This window comes from Ranitomeya imitator, chromosome 3 (assembly GCF_032444005.1).
Source record: "Ranitomeya imitator isolate aRanImi1 chromosome 3, aRanImi1.pri, whole genome shotgun sequence".
NCBI classification, from domain to species: domain Eukaryota; kingdom Metazoa; phylum Chordata; class Amphibia; order Anura; family Dendrobatidae; genus Ranitomeya; species Ranitomeya imitator.
The window spans coordinates 705,621,758-705,640,887 of NC_091284.1; the positions used below are offsets into that span (position 1 = coordinate 705,621,758).

The 19,130-nt window shown below is 42.3% G+C and overlaps 1 protein-coding gene across 1 annotated transcript in view; it reads right to left on the reverse strand.

Moving 5' to 3' along the window:
* Nucleotides 1–1,915: 1,915 nt before the first annotated feature.
* Nucleotides 1,916–19,130, reverse strand: part of BIN2 (bridging integrator 2) — a 79,868-nt gene continuing 62,653 nt past the window's right edge. The window contains exons 8-11 of the mRNA XM_069758632.1: nucleotides 16,659–16,734; nucleotides 6,506–6,588; nucleotides 3,512–4,818; nucleotides 1,916–2,153 (exon numbers count right to left, since the gene is read on the reverse strand). Of these exons, the coding sequence (XP_069614733.1) occupies nucleotides 2,122–2,153; nucleotides 3,512–4,818; nucleotides 6,506–6,588; nucleotides 16,659–16,734 (1,498 nt within the window). The 3' untranslated portion in view covers nucleotides 1,916–2,121. The remainder of the gene's footprint in view (nucleotides 2,154–3,511; nucleotides 4,819–6,505; nucleotides 6,589–16,658; nucleotides 16,735–19,130) is intronic.

Here is a 19,130-nt window from a genome sequence, read left to right on the forward strand (position 1 = left end):
TTTTAAGTGACTTTGAGGGGCCTATATGACAGAAAATGCACCAAAGTGACATCATTCTAAAAACTGCACCCCTCAAGGTGCTCAAAATAACATTCAAGAAGTTTATTAATCCTCCAGGTGCTTCACGAGAACTAAAGCAATGTGGAAGGAAAAAAATGAAATTTTACTTTTTTCACAAAAAATTACTTCAGATCCAAACTTTTTTATTTTCACAAGGGTATCAGGAGAAAATAGACCACAAAATTTGTTGTGCAATTTCTCCTGAGTACGCCGATACCCCGTATGTGGGGGAAAGCCACTGTTTGGGCACATGGCAGGGCTCAGAAGGGAGGGAGCGCCCTGTCGCGTTTGGAGACCCCCTGATGTACCTAAACAGTGGAAACACCCTAACCTTAACACAGCTCTTACCCCACCCTAACACCAACACACCACTAACCATAATCTCAACCCTAACCACAACCATAACCACAACCATAACCCTAACCAACACCTTAACCCCAACCTAACCTCAACTGTATCACCAACACAACCCTAGCCCCAACCCTAACCCTAGCTCTAGCCCAACCCTACCCCTAGCCCCAGCCCTAACTGCAAAGAATGGAAAAAGTAATTTTATTTTATTATTTTTACCTAATGGGGTGATAAAGGGGGGTTGATTTACTATTTTTTTTATTTTGTCACTGTGATAGAGTCTATCACAGTGATCAAAATGAACCAATAGGAAAAATCTCCTATTGTTGCCGGGTACCGATCGGCAGATCTCGGTGGGCGCACTGTACATGCGCCAGCCATTTAATTCCAGGAAGAAGATGCAGAGGGCCGGGGTACCGACCCGGAGGGTCTGGGGATGACAGAGGTACCGGAGGGGGACTCAGAATACCCAATATCTTTCTCCTCTGTTATGCTAGATCATATTAGAGGAGAGAGAAATGAATGAGAAATCAGACGTTTACATGTTTTTTTATTTTATTCTGTGAATAATGGCGATCACGTGACTGGGGAGGGTAAAACCGACCTGAATCATGTTGTCCGGGGTCTCAGCTACCCCGGGCAGCTGAGTCCCCAGAGACTTTCCGCCACTAAGGGGTGCTATACCCATATATCTCAGCGCCATGAAAAAGGGGTGCTGAGGAAAAAGGCCCCTTAACTGCCACCGTTAAAAGGCATATCATCGTTAAGAGGTTAAGGCTTCATTCAGACGTCTGTTTTTCAGGTACGAGTTCTCGTGGTAATTTTCATGGCTAGAACCCATGATAGTTTATTTGGCTGTTCACATGTCTGTGATTTTTTTTTGTGGCCCGCCCCAAAAAACTATTTTAGCATTTTTTATGCTAGTCACATATCAAACTCACCCTTTCAAGTTTATGAGTCTGTAAAAACTCAGACGGTACACTGATGCCATCTGTGTTCTGTCCATTTGTTACTGACTGATAGAAGTTTGGGAAACCTCCATCAGTGTTTTGTTGAAACACTGATGGTAAAATCTGACACTCTGACCAAGCACTGATAGAAATCTGATCAAAAATATTGATCAAAATGAACCTTTTTTTTGCATACGCAAAGAATCACTGACATCTGCATGAGGCCTGAATAAATATAGGCCTCCCATCTTTTTTCTTGGATCATAGCACTGTACCCCTAAACTGACATTATAAAGCTTTTCCTGAAGAAACTATGATGGATAGGATGGAAACTAATGAAAGCTGACAGGTTCTACTGAGTTTCGGGTTTTACGAAAATAATAGCAAAATTTCAGTTTTTTGGCTACCACACGGCAGTGAAAACCTGATTAGAATGTAATACATGTGAATATAGCCCAAGGTCCGCTGTAATTTATTATAGAAATTTTTCGCAATTTGGTAACAATCAGATATACTGTATGTTGTTATTTTTTCTGAGAAATTTACACCCAAACTTGTTTGTAACAGTTTATTAACAGTAAGTTCATTATACAAAGTGCTGCATGGTCACATCACACCAAAATTATAAGAATTAATACAAGTAAACAATAGACAATATACTGAAAGATGAGATTGTACGCTGTGTAATGAAGGAGATGGGAGCAACTATTGGAGTAACTGGCTCCAACATTGGTAACTGCCCTCCTTTTGGCACCTGAATTTACAGTTGAGTTATCAACTGGTCTTCACCACCTGCATAAGATAAAAAAATAAAGAAATGAAAATATACGATGCTTTACACTGATTCTGCATCAACACATTTGGTTAACACACATTCATTTTTCTATTACTGCTATGTGATCACAGCAATATTTTGGAATATAAACTAAAAAAATAAAACAGCAGAATTTGTTGTTTTCCTTCTACTATTTCACATTTTTAATGTTTATATTTTAGTTCTACATATATGCTAGCCACCTTAGGGAGAGACCCAAGTTGGGCTAAATGTAGCGGGACGAAAGAGACCGAAAAGCCCTCTACTTAAAGGAAATACATAGTGGATGCTTTCCTGAAACGGAAAGTACTAGCAAGCAGCATAATACAAAGAATAGCAGGTTTACCCAGATTTACTGGGTAAACCTGCTATTCTTTGTATTATGCTGCTTGCAAGCACTTTCCGTTTCAGGAAAGCATCCACTATATATTTTAGTTCATATTCCAGAATATTGGTGTTTTGGGATCACTGAAAAGTTGGGCAAAGACTTGTTAACACATTTGTGAATTTACATGGATGAATTAATTTCACTTTTTACCTTTTTTAAAATGTTGTCATCATATTGCTTTTCCCTTGGTCTTTGGTGGTTACTATAGACTTGCTAGAAAAATATTTAGAACTGAGATTCCTCAGTGGTTGATACCTTTTAATGGCTAACTGAAAAGATGGTAACAAATTGCAAGCTTTGCTAAGCAGTTTTTGAGATTCTGCATGTGGGATACTGACTTAATAAGTTTTGTTACTTTATTCATTATTAATTATTTTATTAGTTCATACCTCATGTTTGGCCCCATTAAAATAAAGAAAAGTTTATACTCACCTCCCGTGTTGGCACAGTTCCAGCGGTGTCAGCACTTGTATTCCCGAGATTCACGTGAGGTTGTGTTGACACGTGAGTCATGCGCCCAATAACCTCTGGTGTCCCTGTCTCCGCCTTCTGACGTGTCAGTAATTGACAGAAAGTGAGCAGCCAGCCACAGCCCTGACTTTCTCTTGATTACTCATATATCTGAAGGTGGGGACAGAGACTTGACACGCCAGTGCCAACACTGATGTAACTGTGCCAACACGAGAGATCAGTGTAAACTTTTTTATCAGGGCCAAACATGGGGAATGAGAAGGGGTTGTCCAAGTAGTGGACATCCATTTAATATTATTGGGGAATTTTGTATTCTTTTCAGGATTTGTTTTAAAGCATTAACGGTCATGTACAGATGTACAGTTCCTCTCAAATTTGACTTCTCAACCTTTAAAACTGAGTAGATGAAAAATACTGCACGGGGCAAGGGTAGGTTTGCTGTATGATATCGCCCTGTAATTAAACAATCTAGCATACCTGATTCACTTTGGTGCTTTCCAGTTATTTTGTCAGATGTATCATTAGTTAGATTTTGTTTCACGTTATTGATTGGGCATGGTGAGCAGGGATTTATCACAGATGAAGAAGGCTCATCACTTGGCTTTTTCACATCAGCTGGACATGGTTGGAGGGGATTTGGTACAGAAGAATAAGGTTCATCACTTTGCTTCTTGTCTTCTTCAGCTGGGCATGGTAGGCACGGATTTAATACAGCAGAACAAGTTTCATCACTTTGCTTCTCTTCATCAGCTGGGCATGGTTGGCACAGATTTGGCATGGAAGAAGGTTCATCGCTTAGCTTCTTCACTTCATCAGCTGGACAGGATTGGCAGGGATTTGGAACATCAAAAGAAGTTTCATCACTTGACTTCTTCAGTTCATCAGCTGGACATGGTTGACATGGATTTGATACAGCAGAAGTTTCATCACTTGTTTTTTTCACTTTATCAGTTGGACATGGTTGGCTGTGACTTGGGATTGAAGAATGTTGTTTTTTTTGTTTTTCAGAATCATTGTCTTCAGATATATTTTCACATTTTACAGGCACTTCTTTACTTAGACCCTCCATTTCAACACGGTGTTGATCACTCCATATTTTGTCCTCAACACCCTCTTTGATACCTTCTCTGGCATTATCGTTTTCCTTTCTAGTATCTGATTCCACTAAGCCTCTCTTGCAACAATCAATAACATTTTCTTGTGTGTGGTCTATACCTTTCTCATCCCCATGTTCCATTTCCTCAGTGACCATTTGCTTATTGTTCCTTTTATGTCCCTTTTCTTCTCTAATTATTTCAGTAGAGTGGCCTTGAATATCAAGGTTTTTTTTGTCTTTAGTTCCATTGTGTGTAAAGTTATTAATATTTTCAGATTTTACATTTTGTGATATCCTTTCATCTAATACCATTTGTTGTTTCTGACCCATTTCCTTTGGATCACAACTTGAGTCATTTCCTGTTTTATCAGTCTCCCGGTCTTCACTATCTTTAGGTATATCATTCTGTACAAATTCCTCTGTGTTCTGACTTGTTGATTCTTCTAATTGTTCAAAATTTGGAATAATTTGTGATTCCTCGTGAGTCATTTCCTCGGTTGAAGAATTGTCTTCTTCTGTGTTGGAGTCTTGGGTTTCATTTAAAGTTGAAGATATAGGATTGGTCTCAGATCTTCCATCTAAGGAACCTTTTTCACTAACTGGAATGCTTGTCCCTGGGTCTATTGAAGCCATGAAAAAGGAACTGGAAGAACTTATTGGTGATGAGATCAGCAGAGAATTTCTTTTACTGAAAATAAGAAATGGGTACAGTAATAATTGGTATGCCGCATAAAATAAAAGCATAAAAACAAACACATTCTAAATGCTTAAGGAAACCCTGAATTATCCTAGAACTATTAAAAAGAAAACATGCAAGAGGCTCCTAAAATAATTAAACAAGACTAGGGCTACATGGCAACTTGTTGCGCGACACTGAAATTACAATGACATATTGCAACATTGAATATAATGATTTCTTATTGTGTCGTATTGACTCGAGACCTGCAACACAAAGTTGCGTATGTTTCCAAATATCTTGGATTTTCTGTAGCTGGTCGGAAATCGCAAATGACACACTTTTCATAAACTTCAATACACTTTGACCGTGACTTGTGACTTGATTGCAACTTTACTGTTTTATTTACGGCAAAATCAGAGCTTTAAATTAGTAGGCCAACAGCAAGTTGCAGACAAGTTGCACAAATGTTTCTGCTGGGCGACTTTTCAAAGACTATAAAGGTCTGCTGGAGACCTTTGGTTGTCATGCCAACCCATCTGTGACCCGCGATCATGTGACGGGGTCAGCGATGGGTGGGATTTCCAGTGCGCTTCCCGGAAGTGCGAGATAAATACCGCTGTCAGAGATTGATGTCTGCATTTAACTAGTTAACAGCCGTGGGTGGATCGTGATTGCACCCGCGGATGTTGCGGGAACATATCAGCTGTATATATCAGCTGATGTGCCTGGAAAGGTGCAGCTCAGCGCCGGAGCCTGCACCAAACGTGGAGTCTGACATCGGCGTGCTATTATGCCCGATGTCGGAAAGGGGTTAAACATATGCGGCTGTTAAACTGGATGTACAGCAGCAGAGAGAAAATTAAGTTACATTCTCCCTGCAGATGCTTGGTCAAGTAGGTGGTGCTTGGGAGTGTGAGCAGTCAATACTGTCAACACAGTTAGGGCACTCTAATCACGCCCAGTAATCCTCGACCGACATCCTGCTCCGTAGCGTGTGTATGTGCTGATCAGGATGTCAGACAACACGTAGTGGGTGTGATTTCTGTGCTGTCACTGTGTAGAGACATCTGCCTCCCACTTGATTAGAACTGAGCATCTGCAGGGGGAATAGAACTCCATTTTCTCCCTGCAGTTGAACATTCAGACTGCTGCATATATTTATAATCACATTTATCTGCAGACTAGCCCTATTGCTGCACTTATATCATTTTTAAAACAGTTATCTGCTTTTGAGCCTTTAAGTGATGCTTGTCTGCTATTTTTTTCTAGAGTACTTGCTGCTTATTTTTTTTTTTTATTTCTGCTCTATTAGGTCAGAGCTGTGACCTGTGACTACAGTTTAGCTACAGTACTTACAGAGTCTAAAATAGTCAGAGATTCAGCTCCTGCTTCCTGATTGGTTCCTGCTGCTCCAGCCTCCTTACATTACCTTGTCTGATTGGCTGCTGTGTATACATACTGTAAAGGCTTACCCGGAAGTAGAGTATATAGAGGTCATTATTGTTAATGCAGAATGATTTAAAAGGACTTATTATAATAGGTGAACATCAGGGAATTATTGCATGTGCACAAAGCTAAGTGAGCCTTAGTGAGGGGAAACCTGGTGAGTCACTTTAATGCAATGTTTATCCTTATTTGGTCACACTAGCTTCAAGAGTCATAATTTTATGTGTTATATTATGTAAACTAAACGTACCTTTTGACTCCTTTAACAACAAAGACTTTGCTGGAATGTTGTTTCTCTAGCTTACTCATAACGTCATATAGGTCATGGTTCAGCTAGAGGGAGGATAAGAGAGATTCAGAAATTAATTGCTGTGACCTGATTGCTGTTGGCAGACAAAAAGCCTCATGTAAAATGTACACTCCAAAAAATGTGGAGGCAATATTTTATAGGAGATTATAGTATAAAGGCCATATATCATAAGAGGAACAGTGTGAGGGACATATGTTCTGTAGGGAGCACTATAAAAGAGATCAAGAGACACTTGGCTACTAACTTACCGTATATACTCGAGTATAAGCCGACCCGAGTATAAGCCGACCCCCCTAATTTTGCCACAAAAAACTGGGAAAACTTAATGACTCGAGTATAAGCCTAGGGTGGGAAATGCAGCAGCTACCGGTAAATGTCAAAAGTAAAAATAGATACCAATAAAAGTAAAATTAATTGAGACATCAGTAGGTTAAGTGTTTTTGAATATCCATATTGAATCAGAAGCCCCATATAATGCTCCATACAGTTTATGATGGGCCCCATAAGATGCTCCATATTAAAATATGCCCGATATAATCCTGCATAAAGGTTAATAATGGCCCCATAAGATGCTCCATAGACACATTTGCCCAATATAATGCTGCACAAATGCTGATTATGGCCCCATAAGATGCTCCATAAAGATATTTGCCCCATATAGTGCTGCACAAACTTTGATTATGGCCCCATACAGACACTTGCCCCATATACCGTAATGCTCCACAAACGTTAATTATGGCCTCATACAGACACTTGCCCCATATAGTGCTGCACAAACCTTATGGCCCCATACAGTGCTGCACAAATGTTATGGCCCCATATAGTGCTGCACAAACGTTATGGCCCCATACAGTGCTGCACAAATGTTATGGCCCCATATAGTGCTGCACAAACGTTATGGCCCCTTAAAGTGCTGCACAAATTTTATGGCCCCATACAGTGCTGCACAAACGTTATGGCCCCATATAGTGCTGCACAAATGTTATGACCCCATATAGTGCTGCACAAATGTTATGGCCACATATAGTGCTGCACAAACCTTATGGCTCCATATAGTGCTGCACAAATGTTATGGCCCCATATAGTGCTGCGCAAATGTTATAGCCCCATATAATGCTGCACAAACGTTATGGCCCCATATAGTGCTGCACAAATGTTATGGCCCCATATAGTGCTGCACAAATGTTATGGCCCCATATAATGCTGCACAAACGTTATGGCCCCATACAGTGCTGCACAAACGTTATGGCCCCATACAGTGCTGCACAAATGTTATGGCCCCATATAGTGCTGCACAAACGTTATGGCCCCATACAGTGCTGCACAAATGTTATGGCCTCATATAGTGCTGCACAAATGTTATGGCCCCTTAAAGTGCTGCACAAATGTTATGGCCCCATACAGTGCTGCACAAATGTTATGGCCCCATATAGTGCTGCACAAATGTTATGGCCCCATATAGTGCTGCACAAACCTTATGGCCCCATAGATGCTCCATACAGACACTTGCCCCATTTGCTGCGATAAAAAAAATAAATCACATACTCACCTCTTCGTCGCTCAGGCCCCCAGCGCTTTCAATAGTTACCTGCTCCTTGTTCCGGTGTGGCTCCGTCTTCTGCACTGACGTTCAGCAGAAGGCGTGCACTGACCATGTCACCGCGCCCTCTGACCTGAGCGTCACTGCTGTAGACAGAGCAACGCCCGGAACGAGGAAAGGTGACTATCGCGCAGCGCTCCCCCTCCCCATATACTCACCTGGTCCTGGCGCTGTGCAGTCCCTGCTTCCCCGACGCCGCAGCTTCATCCTGTACTGAGCGGTCACCGTTACCGCTCATTACAGTAATGAATATGCGGCTCCACCTCTATGGGAGGTGGAGCCGCATATTCATTACTGTAATGAGCGGTACCATGTGACCGCTCAGTACAGGAAGAATCTGCTGCTGCCGGCGCCGGGGAACCCAGGGACGTGCAGGGACCGTGCCAGGAGCAGGTAAGTATAATTCGACAGCCCCCGCTCCCCCTCACCTGCCGACCCCTGCGTTTGACTTGAGTATAAGCCAAGAGGGGGACTTTCAGCCCAAAAAAGTGGGCTGAAAATCTTGGCTTATACTCGAGTATATACGGTACTTTTATCCTGAAATGCAACAAATACACTGTCGTGTAAAATTTTAGGGTCAGTTAGAAATTTCTTTATTTTTGAAAGAAAAGCACAGTTTTTTTCCAGTGAAGCTAAGGCCACTTTCACGCTTCCGTATTTCCGCTCCCGTCGAAATACGTTGATTTTTGAAAATGCAGGATCCTGCAAAAAAATTTGCAGGATCCTGCATTTTCCCATAGACTTGTATTAGCGACGTATCGCAACGGATGGACTCACGTTTCGTCCGTCATGCACTGGATCCTGTGGAATTTGACGGCCCGTCTTTTCCAAAAAACGTTACATGAAACGTTTTTTGTCTGCAGTGAAAAATGTCCCCCGACGCCTCCTGCGGCATACGTCGTTACACAGAATGGGAGCCTATGGACACTGGATCCTGCACACACTGTGAAACACAGGAATCCAGTGACGGATGCAGTTTTTACACCTGAGCATGCCTGGAAGCATATTCCAACTCGGGGAAAGAGTCTCTCTCACTCGCTCTCCCCTCCCCCCGAGCTTTATCCCTGAAAATTCAGCCCCGGACTCCTTCGACGCATCCATCATAACACTGGATGCATTACACACGTTTTCCCCTATTTTCACGACGTCCGTCAATACGTCACTTTGCTGCATTATGACGCACCCTGACCGACGGAAATGTGAAAGAAGCCTAACCTTAAATGATTCAGAAATACACTCTATACATTGTTTATGTGGTAAATGACTATTCTAGCTGCAAACGTCTGGTTTGTAATGCAATATCTTCATAGCTGTATAGAGGCCCATTTCCAACAACCATCACTCCAGTGTTCTTATGGTACTTTGTGTTAGCTAACTGTGTAAGAAGGCTAATGGATGGTTAGAATACCCTTGAAAACACTTGTGCAAGTATGTTAGCACAGTTGAAAACAATTTGGCTGAATAGAGAAGCTATAAACCTGACCTTCCTTTGAGCTAGGTGAGAATCTGGAGCATTACATTTGTTGGTTACATTAAACTCTCAAAATGGCCAGAAAAAAAGAACTATCATGTGAAACTTGACAGTCTACTCTTGTTCTTAGAAATGAAGGCTATTCGATGCGAGAAATTGCCAAGAAACTGAAGATTTCCTACAACGGTGTGTACTACTCCCTTCAGAGGAGAGCACAAACACGCTCTAACCAGAGTAGAAAGAGAGGTGAGAGGCCCCGCTGCACAACTGAGCAACAGGACAAGTACATTAGAGTCTGTAGTTTGAGAAATCGACACCTCACAGGTCCTCAACTGGCAGCTTCATTAAATAGTACACGCAAAACGCCAGTGTCAACGTCTACAGTGAAGACTGAGATTCTGGCCTTCAGGGCAGAGTGGCAAAGAAAAAGCCATATCTGAGACTGGCTAATAAAAGGAAAAGATTAATATGGGCAAAAGAACATAGACATTGGACATAGGAAGATTGGAAAAAAGTGTTCAGGACAGATGAATCCATGTTTGAGGTATTTGGATCACACAGAAGAACATTTCTGAGACGCAGAACAACTGAAAAGATGCTGAAAGAGTGCCTCACGCTATCTGTCAAGCATGGTGGAGGTAATGTGATGGTCTGGGGTTGCTTTGGTGCTGGTAAAGTGGGAGATTTGTACAAGGGATTTTGAATAAGGAAGGCCATCACTCCATTTTGCAACGCCATGTCATACCCTGTGGACAGCGCTTGATTGGAGCCAATTTCATCTTACAACAGGACAATGACCCAAAGCACACCTCCAAATTATGCAAGAACTATTTAGAGAAGAAGCAGGCAGCTGGTATTCTGTCTGTAATGGAGTGGCCAACGCAGTCACCAGATCTCAACCCCATTGAGCTGTTGTGGGAGCAGCTTGACCGTATGGTACGCACAAAGTGCCCATCAAGCCAAACCAACTTGTGGGAGGGGCTTCTGGAAGCGTGGGATGAAATTTCTCTAGATTACCTCAGAAAATTAACTGCTAGAATGCCAAAGGTCTCCAATGCTGTAACTGCTGCAAAGGGAGCATTCTTTGACCAAAGCAAAGTTTGAAGGAGAAAATTATTATTTCAAATAAAAATCTTTTTTTAGAACCTTGTCAATGTCTGGACTAAATTTTACATTTATTTGGCAATTCATTTGATTAATAAAAGTATGAGTTTTCATGGAAAACACAAAATTGTCTGGGTGACCCCAAAATTTTGAACGATAGTGTATAGTGTATTGGATCTTGTCTTGTTGAGCACGGTTACAGCCGCGTCTCAATACATAGAGCAGTGACTGAAATCACACTGCCCACGTGACTGAAGCCTGAGCATTACCAGGAGGAATAAAGTTTGTTTCTTCCCGGCAACTGGGGTCTTAAATGCTGCTGACGGTCATATTCAGAATGTTATTAAAATGAAAATTAGCCCCACATCTGCAGGTTAATAGCGTTTTTCATGCAACTGGCCCTCTAAAAATCATGTGGGTCATACAGTGGCTAAGTCGTTAGCACTGTAGCCTTGCAGCGCTGAGATCCTGGGTTCCAATCCCACCAAGGACAACATCTGCTAGGAGTTTGTTCTCCCTGTGTTTGGGTGGGTTTCCTCTGTGTCCTCTTGTTTCCTCCCAGCCTTCAAAGACATTCTGATAGGGAATCTTGATTGTGAGTCCAAATGGGGATAGTGCCACTGGTTTCTGTAAAGCGCTGCAGAATTAATGGTGCTATATAAGTGAGTAAAATAAATACAAAATACTAGATGTAATTTTTTATGTGGGGTATATTTATTTTTGCATCAATTAATTTGAGTAAAACTGAAGATTTTATCATGAAAAATATATTATTAACCTTATTTTTACATTGTTAAGTGAGCTATTGATTAAAATCTTACTTTTCAAAGAGGGTATACTAATTTATGTTGAGCATGCTGGGAGATAATAGCAAAGGAGGTTAAGAGAATGCTAGACTTCGATGTGATAGAGGAGTCAAAAAGTGGATGGTCGAGTCCCATCGTCCTCTGGCTGAAGTCCGACGCCGAGTGGTGATTTTGTAATGACTACCGCAGGCTGAACGAATTGTCCAGTTTTGATGTGTATCTGATGCCCCGCATGGATCAACCCATTGAGAGACTTGGACCCACGAGGTGCATTACAACCATTGACCTGACAAAGGGCTACTGGCAGATGCCCACGTCCCAGAGTGCCAAGGAAAAGATGGCCTTCTTGGTGCCGGATGGGTGTCTCCAGTACACTAGAATGCCCTTCGGACTGCAGGGGGCCCCAGCTACCTTCCATAGGGCAATGGATCGGATCTTGGTGCCACATAAGAATTATGCCACAGCCTACCTTGATGACATTGTGGTCTTCAGCCTTGATTGGAGTAGTCATCTACCAAAGGTACAGGTGATGCTGCATGCATTAAGAAAAGCTGGGTTCACCTTAAATCCAAAAAAGTTTGCCATGGCGGATTAAGAGGCCAAGTACTTTGGCTACGCCGTCAGGAGAGGCAAAATTAAGTCACAGTTAAACAAGATTGAGGCATTTCAGAAGTGTCCGCAACCACTTTTCAAGAAGCAAGTGAGGGCGTTTCTTGCAATTGTGGTGCATTACCGGTGGTTTATCCTAAGTTTCACCATAATTGCTGCACCATTAATGGATCTCCTTAAGGGCACTAAGTTGATGATGATTAAATGGACTACTGACACAAAGATGGCGTTTCAAGAACTGGAGCGGGATCTGTGTAAACATCCGATTCTGGTTGCACCAGACTTTACCAAAGAATTTGTGGTCCAAACAGATACTTCAGAAGTCACGTTGGGTGCCATGCTGTCTCAGGAAATAAATGAGGAAGAGCATCCTATCCTGTATCTGAGCCGGAAACTATCTGCCTGCGAGAAAAATTATGCTATTGTCGAGAAGGAGTGCTTAGTCATAAAATGGGTCGTGGATACACTGAAATATTACCTACTAGGCCAAAAGTTCAAACTAGTGTCAGACCATGACCCTCTGAGATCCTTAAGAGAAAAGAAGGGTAAGAATACCTGGGTGACTAGGTGGTTCTTAGCCCTTCAAGATTTCAGTTTCCACGTAGAGCATTGACCAGGCAAGTTACATGGTAAGGCGGATACTCTTTCCCAAATCCCCTGTTTGGCGTCTGAAGGTGTTAAAACTCCTGGCTTTGGGGCCGAGGGGGATGGGATATGTGACAGGGTCACTGGCACTGTATTTGAGAGGAGTTATGTGTCACGAATAGTGTTGAGCATTCCGATACCGCAAGTATCGGGTATCGGCCGATACTTGCGGTATCGGAATTCCGATACCGAGATCCGATACTTTTGTGGTATCGGGTATCGGTATCGGATACATAGAGATGTGTAAAATAAAGAATTAAAATAAAAAATATTGATATATTTACCTCTCCGGCGGCCCCTGGACTCAGCGCGGGTAACCGGCAGGCTTCGTTGTTCAAAATCAGCGCTTTTAGGACCTGAGAATCACGTCCCGGTTTCTGATTGGTCGCGGGCCGCCCATGTGACCGCCACGCGACCAATCACAAGCCGCGACGTCACCACAAGCTATTAACGCGCTCATTTTTAAAAATGAGCGCGTTAATGGCTTTCAAAGACGTAGCGGCTTGTGATTGGTCGCGTGGCCGCGACCAATCACAAGCCGCGACGTCACCGCAAGCTATTAACGCGCTCATTTTTAAAAATGAGCGCGTTAATGGCTTTCAAAGACGTAGCGGCTTGTGATTGGTCGCGTGGCCGCGACCAATCACAAGCCGCGACGTCACCGCAAGCTATTAACGCGCTCATTTTTAAAAATGAGCGCGTTAATGACTTTCAAAGACGTAGCGGCTTGTGATTGGTCGCGGCCGCGACCAATCACAAGCCGCTACGTCTTTGAAAGTCATTAACGCGCTCATTTTTAAAAATGAGTGCGTTAATAGCTTGCGGTGACGTCGCGGCTTGTGATTGGTCGCGGCCACGCGACCAATCACAAGCCGCTACGTCTTTGAAAGTCATTAACGCGCTCATTTTTCAAAAATGAGCGCGCTAATAGCTTGCGGTGACGTCGCGGCTTGTGATTGGTCGCGTGGCGGTCACATGGGCGGCCCGCGACCAATCAGAAGCCGGGACGTGATTCTCAGGTCCTAAAAGCGCTGATTTTGAACAAAGAAGCCTGCCGGTTACCCGCGCTGAGTTCAGGGGCCGCCGGAGAGGTAAATATATCAATATTTTTTATTTTAATTCTTTATTTTACACATCCCTATGGATCCCAGGGCCTGAAGGAGAGTTTCCTCTCCTTCAGACCCTGGGAACCATGAGAATACCTTCCGATACTTGATGTCCCATTGACTTGTATTGGTATCGGATATCGGTATCGGCGATATCCGATATTTTTCGGGTATCGGCCGATACTATCCGATACCGATACTTTCAAGTATCGGACGGTATCGCTCAACACTAGTCACGAAGATTACTTTCTTCCGTGATCCAGGAACCAATACTTTTCTCTCCAGCATGCTATGTGCTGAAAGGGTTAATCAGCCATGATAAGTGACGGTGTCATAGAAAATATTAAAAATCCTTGAGGACCCTTATATCCCCCCTCCCTTTTTTCTTTTCTCTAACATTTGTCATGAGGAGACAGGAGCTAGCACTCACAACCTGCCTTTTTGTAAAATGGCAGTGCACAAGGAGATGTGAAGCAGCTTAATTAAAATACAAGGATTCCTCTTTATGTTCAGGTGGCTGAAGAGGATGTGTACTGTCCACAGAGAGAGAGAGACAGGAAAAGTCTTATTAGATTTTGAATGGATCAAAAATCTCGCACCCTTTACAAATAGCTATGGTCACTGCAGTTACAATGAGAGGGCAGACAGTATGTCTCTGGGAGAAAATATAGAATATGGAAATTTCAATACATCTGATATTAATGAGACGTACATTTTCAGCACCGTGATAACTATTTAAAAATACACATATTTTCTCTTCATTATAACCCCTACCAAAAGGCCCCAAATCCATACGGACCATATTACCACCAGCAGCTAGGCCTTGTTTGGTTTCTAAGCATAGATAAAATCCTGATACAAAAGATGACTTCAGTTTCAAACTTCTGTGATCGCACTATGAGGAGTTATTGCATAAATTGTGATTTCCTAAGAATCATAAAGGGCTGAGACCAGCCCACAACCAGGCCCATGTGATGTCATCACAGGGGTTTGTGGGTGAGAGTCAGGGTCTGATAAAAGATCAATCCCAATTTTGATCTGGATTTGTGTAGAGAGTTACATATCATGTATGCAGGGACCCCATTTATTGATAGCCAAATCGAAGCGCTCTCCTTCGGCTACACTGAATTGTCTCTGTGATAAGTGTAGTAAGTTCTCCTGTTAATACCCTTTATTTTATGCAACTGTATATGCTATATTGTTTGGTCCCCCTTGTAAAACCTTTTGTATATTTTTCTTAAACACTGCCTCCTTTGGATTAAATATACAATTTAATAGTTCTGTTCCTTCTCTTCTGTAATCTACGAAGTGATAAGCTACCATCGGTGTCCAATCGACCGAGACAGATTGGTGGTAGGTTGGGGTTATTGGAGAGTAGCAGTGACCGTATAGGGGTGTATACACAAATTCCATGTGTTCGAATCCGGCCTAGTAGTGCGAACAGCCTGCGGCCTTCTCCATTGATCGTCGGCTAATCGTGTCTTTGTCTGGATGAAAGGGGACAGCAGAGAGATGTTTGCTCCAAGGATCACAACGGGTGATACCCGTGACCTTCCCGGCTTGTGATATGCTGCAGGAAAAAGGACTCTATTGAACTTTAACCTGGTCTTGTTTTGCCATTAGCCCAGAAAGGCCATATTTACCTTGTTCAACCCTGCTACGGTTTATGCTGTGCTTTAATAAACCAGCAGGTGATTTATCACAAGAAGCGTTCCTGTGTTCACCCCGGCAAGCACGTGTGCCGATCTCTTAAGTATCAGCACACATGACCATCGGCCCCAGCAGGAAGCAGGTGGCTGACAGTGCGCGCTACTGAAGAGGAATGGATACTCACCGCGATCTCTGATGAACACACAGTGAGTATTCCGGTAGCTGTGCTCTGCTTGTGAGCAGCGTATGTTGTCCCTGCTATGCGCTGCTTACAAGCATTAAGCAGCTGCTGGCACCGGAGCAGGACACTGCGACTGCGAGAGAGCATAGGAAGGTAAGAGTAAATGTTGTTTTTTTTTATCTTTTCTGATGGGGCCATGGATAACAGAACTGGGATGGGGCAAATCATACCAGCAAGGGGATGGGGCCAATCATACCAGCAAGGGGATGGGGTCAATCAATCATACCAGGATGGCAGGAAGAAATGAATATTTATTGTCCTCCACGCCCATGGGCGTGGAATGCAGTGCATATTCATTTCTCTTTAGCAGCGGGCACAGGAGTTAGCCGGAGCCGCCGGCTCCTGCCTCTGTCACCCGCTGCTCCTCTGATACCACTCCCCCACCTCCCCACCACAGCCAGAGCCAATATATCTGGGCTATAAGATGCACCCCCCATTTTCCTCCACATTTTGGGAGGAAAAAAGTGCATCTTATAGTCCGAAAAATACAGTATTTACCAGGACAAATAGGTTAAAGGGAAGCCCTGTAGTATGACAAGTCGATCATCAAGTGGAAGTCAGGGCTGTAGCTGATCTCTCACTGAAACGGCGTCGGCACAAGAGGCGAGTATAAGCTTTTTTATTTTATCTGTGCCATACATTTAGATCAAGAAGGGGTTATCCTAGTAGTGGAGAACCCCTTTAAATACACTGAATAAAAACTGCTAGCCATGGTCTAGATTGCCTTTAATAGAAACAAAATGTGGTGCAAGCATCCCAGTGTTACACAACTATTAAAGATTATGCAAGCATTTCCCTCTTAATAATTCCATATAACATGTTTTGCTATTTAAACATTTCTGTAGAAATCATGTCACTTACCTTACTCATTTCCTTGTAGAAAACGTCTCTAAGATTGGAAATATTCTGGAAAATGGTCACATAACACCCAATTCGACTGTCAGAACACATAAGATCAGAGTGAATTAAGAACAATTACAGTTGGAGAGCAATTCAGTAATATGCAGAACAAAAAATCAAACCACCTTTTAAATTTAATTACACAAATGAAATGTTTAACTAAACATAATGTGTCCAACTTTGGGAACAATTTTCTTTCTTTACTTAACCCCTTAAGCCCCGAGGGTGGTTTGCACGTTAATGACCGGGCCAATTTTTACAATTCTGACCACTGTCCCTTTATGAGGTTATAACTCTGGAACGCTTCAACGGATCTTGGCGATTCTGACATTGTTTTCTCGTGACATATTGTACTTCATTTTAGTAGTAACATTTATTCGATATAACTTGCGTTTATTTGTGAAAAAAACGGAAATTTGGCGAAAATTTTGAAAATTTCGCAATTTTCCAACTTTAAATTTTTATGCCCTTAAATCACAGAGATATGTCACGCAAAATACTTAATAAGTAACATTTCCCACATGTCTCCTTTACATCAGCACAATTTTGGAACCAAAATTTTTTTTTGTTAGGGAGTTATAAGGGTTCAAAGTTGACCAGCAATTTCTCATTTTTACAACACCATTTTTTTTTAGGGACCACATCTCATTTGATGTCATTTTGAGGGGTCTATATGATAGAAAATACCCAAGTGTGACACCATTCTAAAAACTGCACCCCTCAAGGTGCTCAAAACCACATTCAAGAAGTTTATTAACCCTTCAGGGGTTTCACAGGAATTTTTGGAATGTTTAAATAAAAATGAATATTTAACTTTTTTTCACACAAAATTTATTTCAGCTCCAATTTGTTTTATTTTACCAAGGGTAACAGGATAAAATGGATGCCAAACATTGTTGTACAATCTGTACTGAGTACGCTGATACCCCATATGTGGGGGTAAACCACTGTTTGGGCGCATGGCAGAGCTCGGAAGGGAAGGAGCGCCATTTGACTTTTAAATGCAAAATTGACAGGAATTGAGATGGGACACCATGTTGCGTTTGGAGAGCCACTGATGTGCCTAAACATTGAAACCCCCCACAAGTGACACCATTTTGGAAAGTAGACACCCTAAGGAACTTATCTAGATGTGTGGTGACCACTTTGACCCACCAATTGCTTCACAGAAGTTTATAATGCAGAGCCGTAAAAATAAAAAATCATATTTTTTCACAAAAATAATCTTTTCGCCACCAATTTTTTATTTTCCCAAGGGTAAGAGAAGAAATTAGACCACAAAAGTTGTTGTGCAATTTGTCCTGAGTGCGACGATACCCCATATGTGGGGGTAAACCACTGTTTGGGCGCATGGCAGAGCTCGGAAGGAAAGGAGCGCCATTTGACTTTTCAATGCAAAATTGACTGGAATTGAGATGGGACGCCATGTTGCGTTTGGAGAGCCCCTGATGTGCCTAAACATTGGAACCCCTCACAAGTGACACCATTTTGAAAAGTAGACCCCTTAAGGAACTTATCTAGATGTGTGGTGAGCACTTTGACCCAACAAGTGCTTCACAGAAGTTTATAATGCAGAGCCGTAAAAATAAAAAATCTTATTTTTTCACAAAAATGATCTTTTCGCCCCCAATTTTTTATTTTCCCAAGGGTAAGAGAAGAAATTAGACCACAAAAATTGTTGTGCAATTTGTCCTGAGTGCGACGATACCCCATATGTGGGGGTAAACCACTTTTTGGGTGCATAGCAGAGCTCGGAAGGGAAGGAGCGCCATTTGACTTTTCAATGCAAAATTGACTGGAATTAAGATGGGACGCCATGTTGGTTTGGAGAGCCCCTGATGTGCCTAAACATTAAAAACCCCCACAAGTGACACCATTTTGGAAACTAGACCCTCTAAGGAACTTATCTAGATGTGTTTTGAGAGCTTTGAACCCCCAAGTGTTTCACTACAGTTTATAACGCAGAGCTGTTAAAATAAATTTATTTTTTTTTCGCAAAAATTTTTTAGCCCCCAGTTTTGTATTTTCACAAGGGTAACATAATAAATTGGACCCCAAAAGTTGTTGTCCAATTTGTCCTGAGTACGCTGATACCCCATATGTGGGGGGGAACCACTGTTTGGGCGCATGGCAGAGCTCGGAAGGGAAGGAGCGCCATTTGGAATGCAGACTTAGATGGATTGGTCTGCAGGAGTCACGTTGCATTTGCAGAGCCCCTGATGTACCCAAACAGTACAAACCCCCCACAAGTGACCCCATATTAGAAACTAGACCTCCCATGGAACTTATCTAGATGTGTTGTGAGAACTTTGAACCCCTAAGTGTTTCACTACAGTTTATAACGCAGACCCGTGAAAATAAAAATTCTTTTTTTTTTCACAAAAATGATTTTTTAGCCCCCAGCTTTGTATTTTTACAAGGGTAACAGAATAA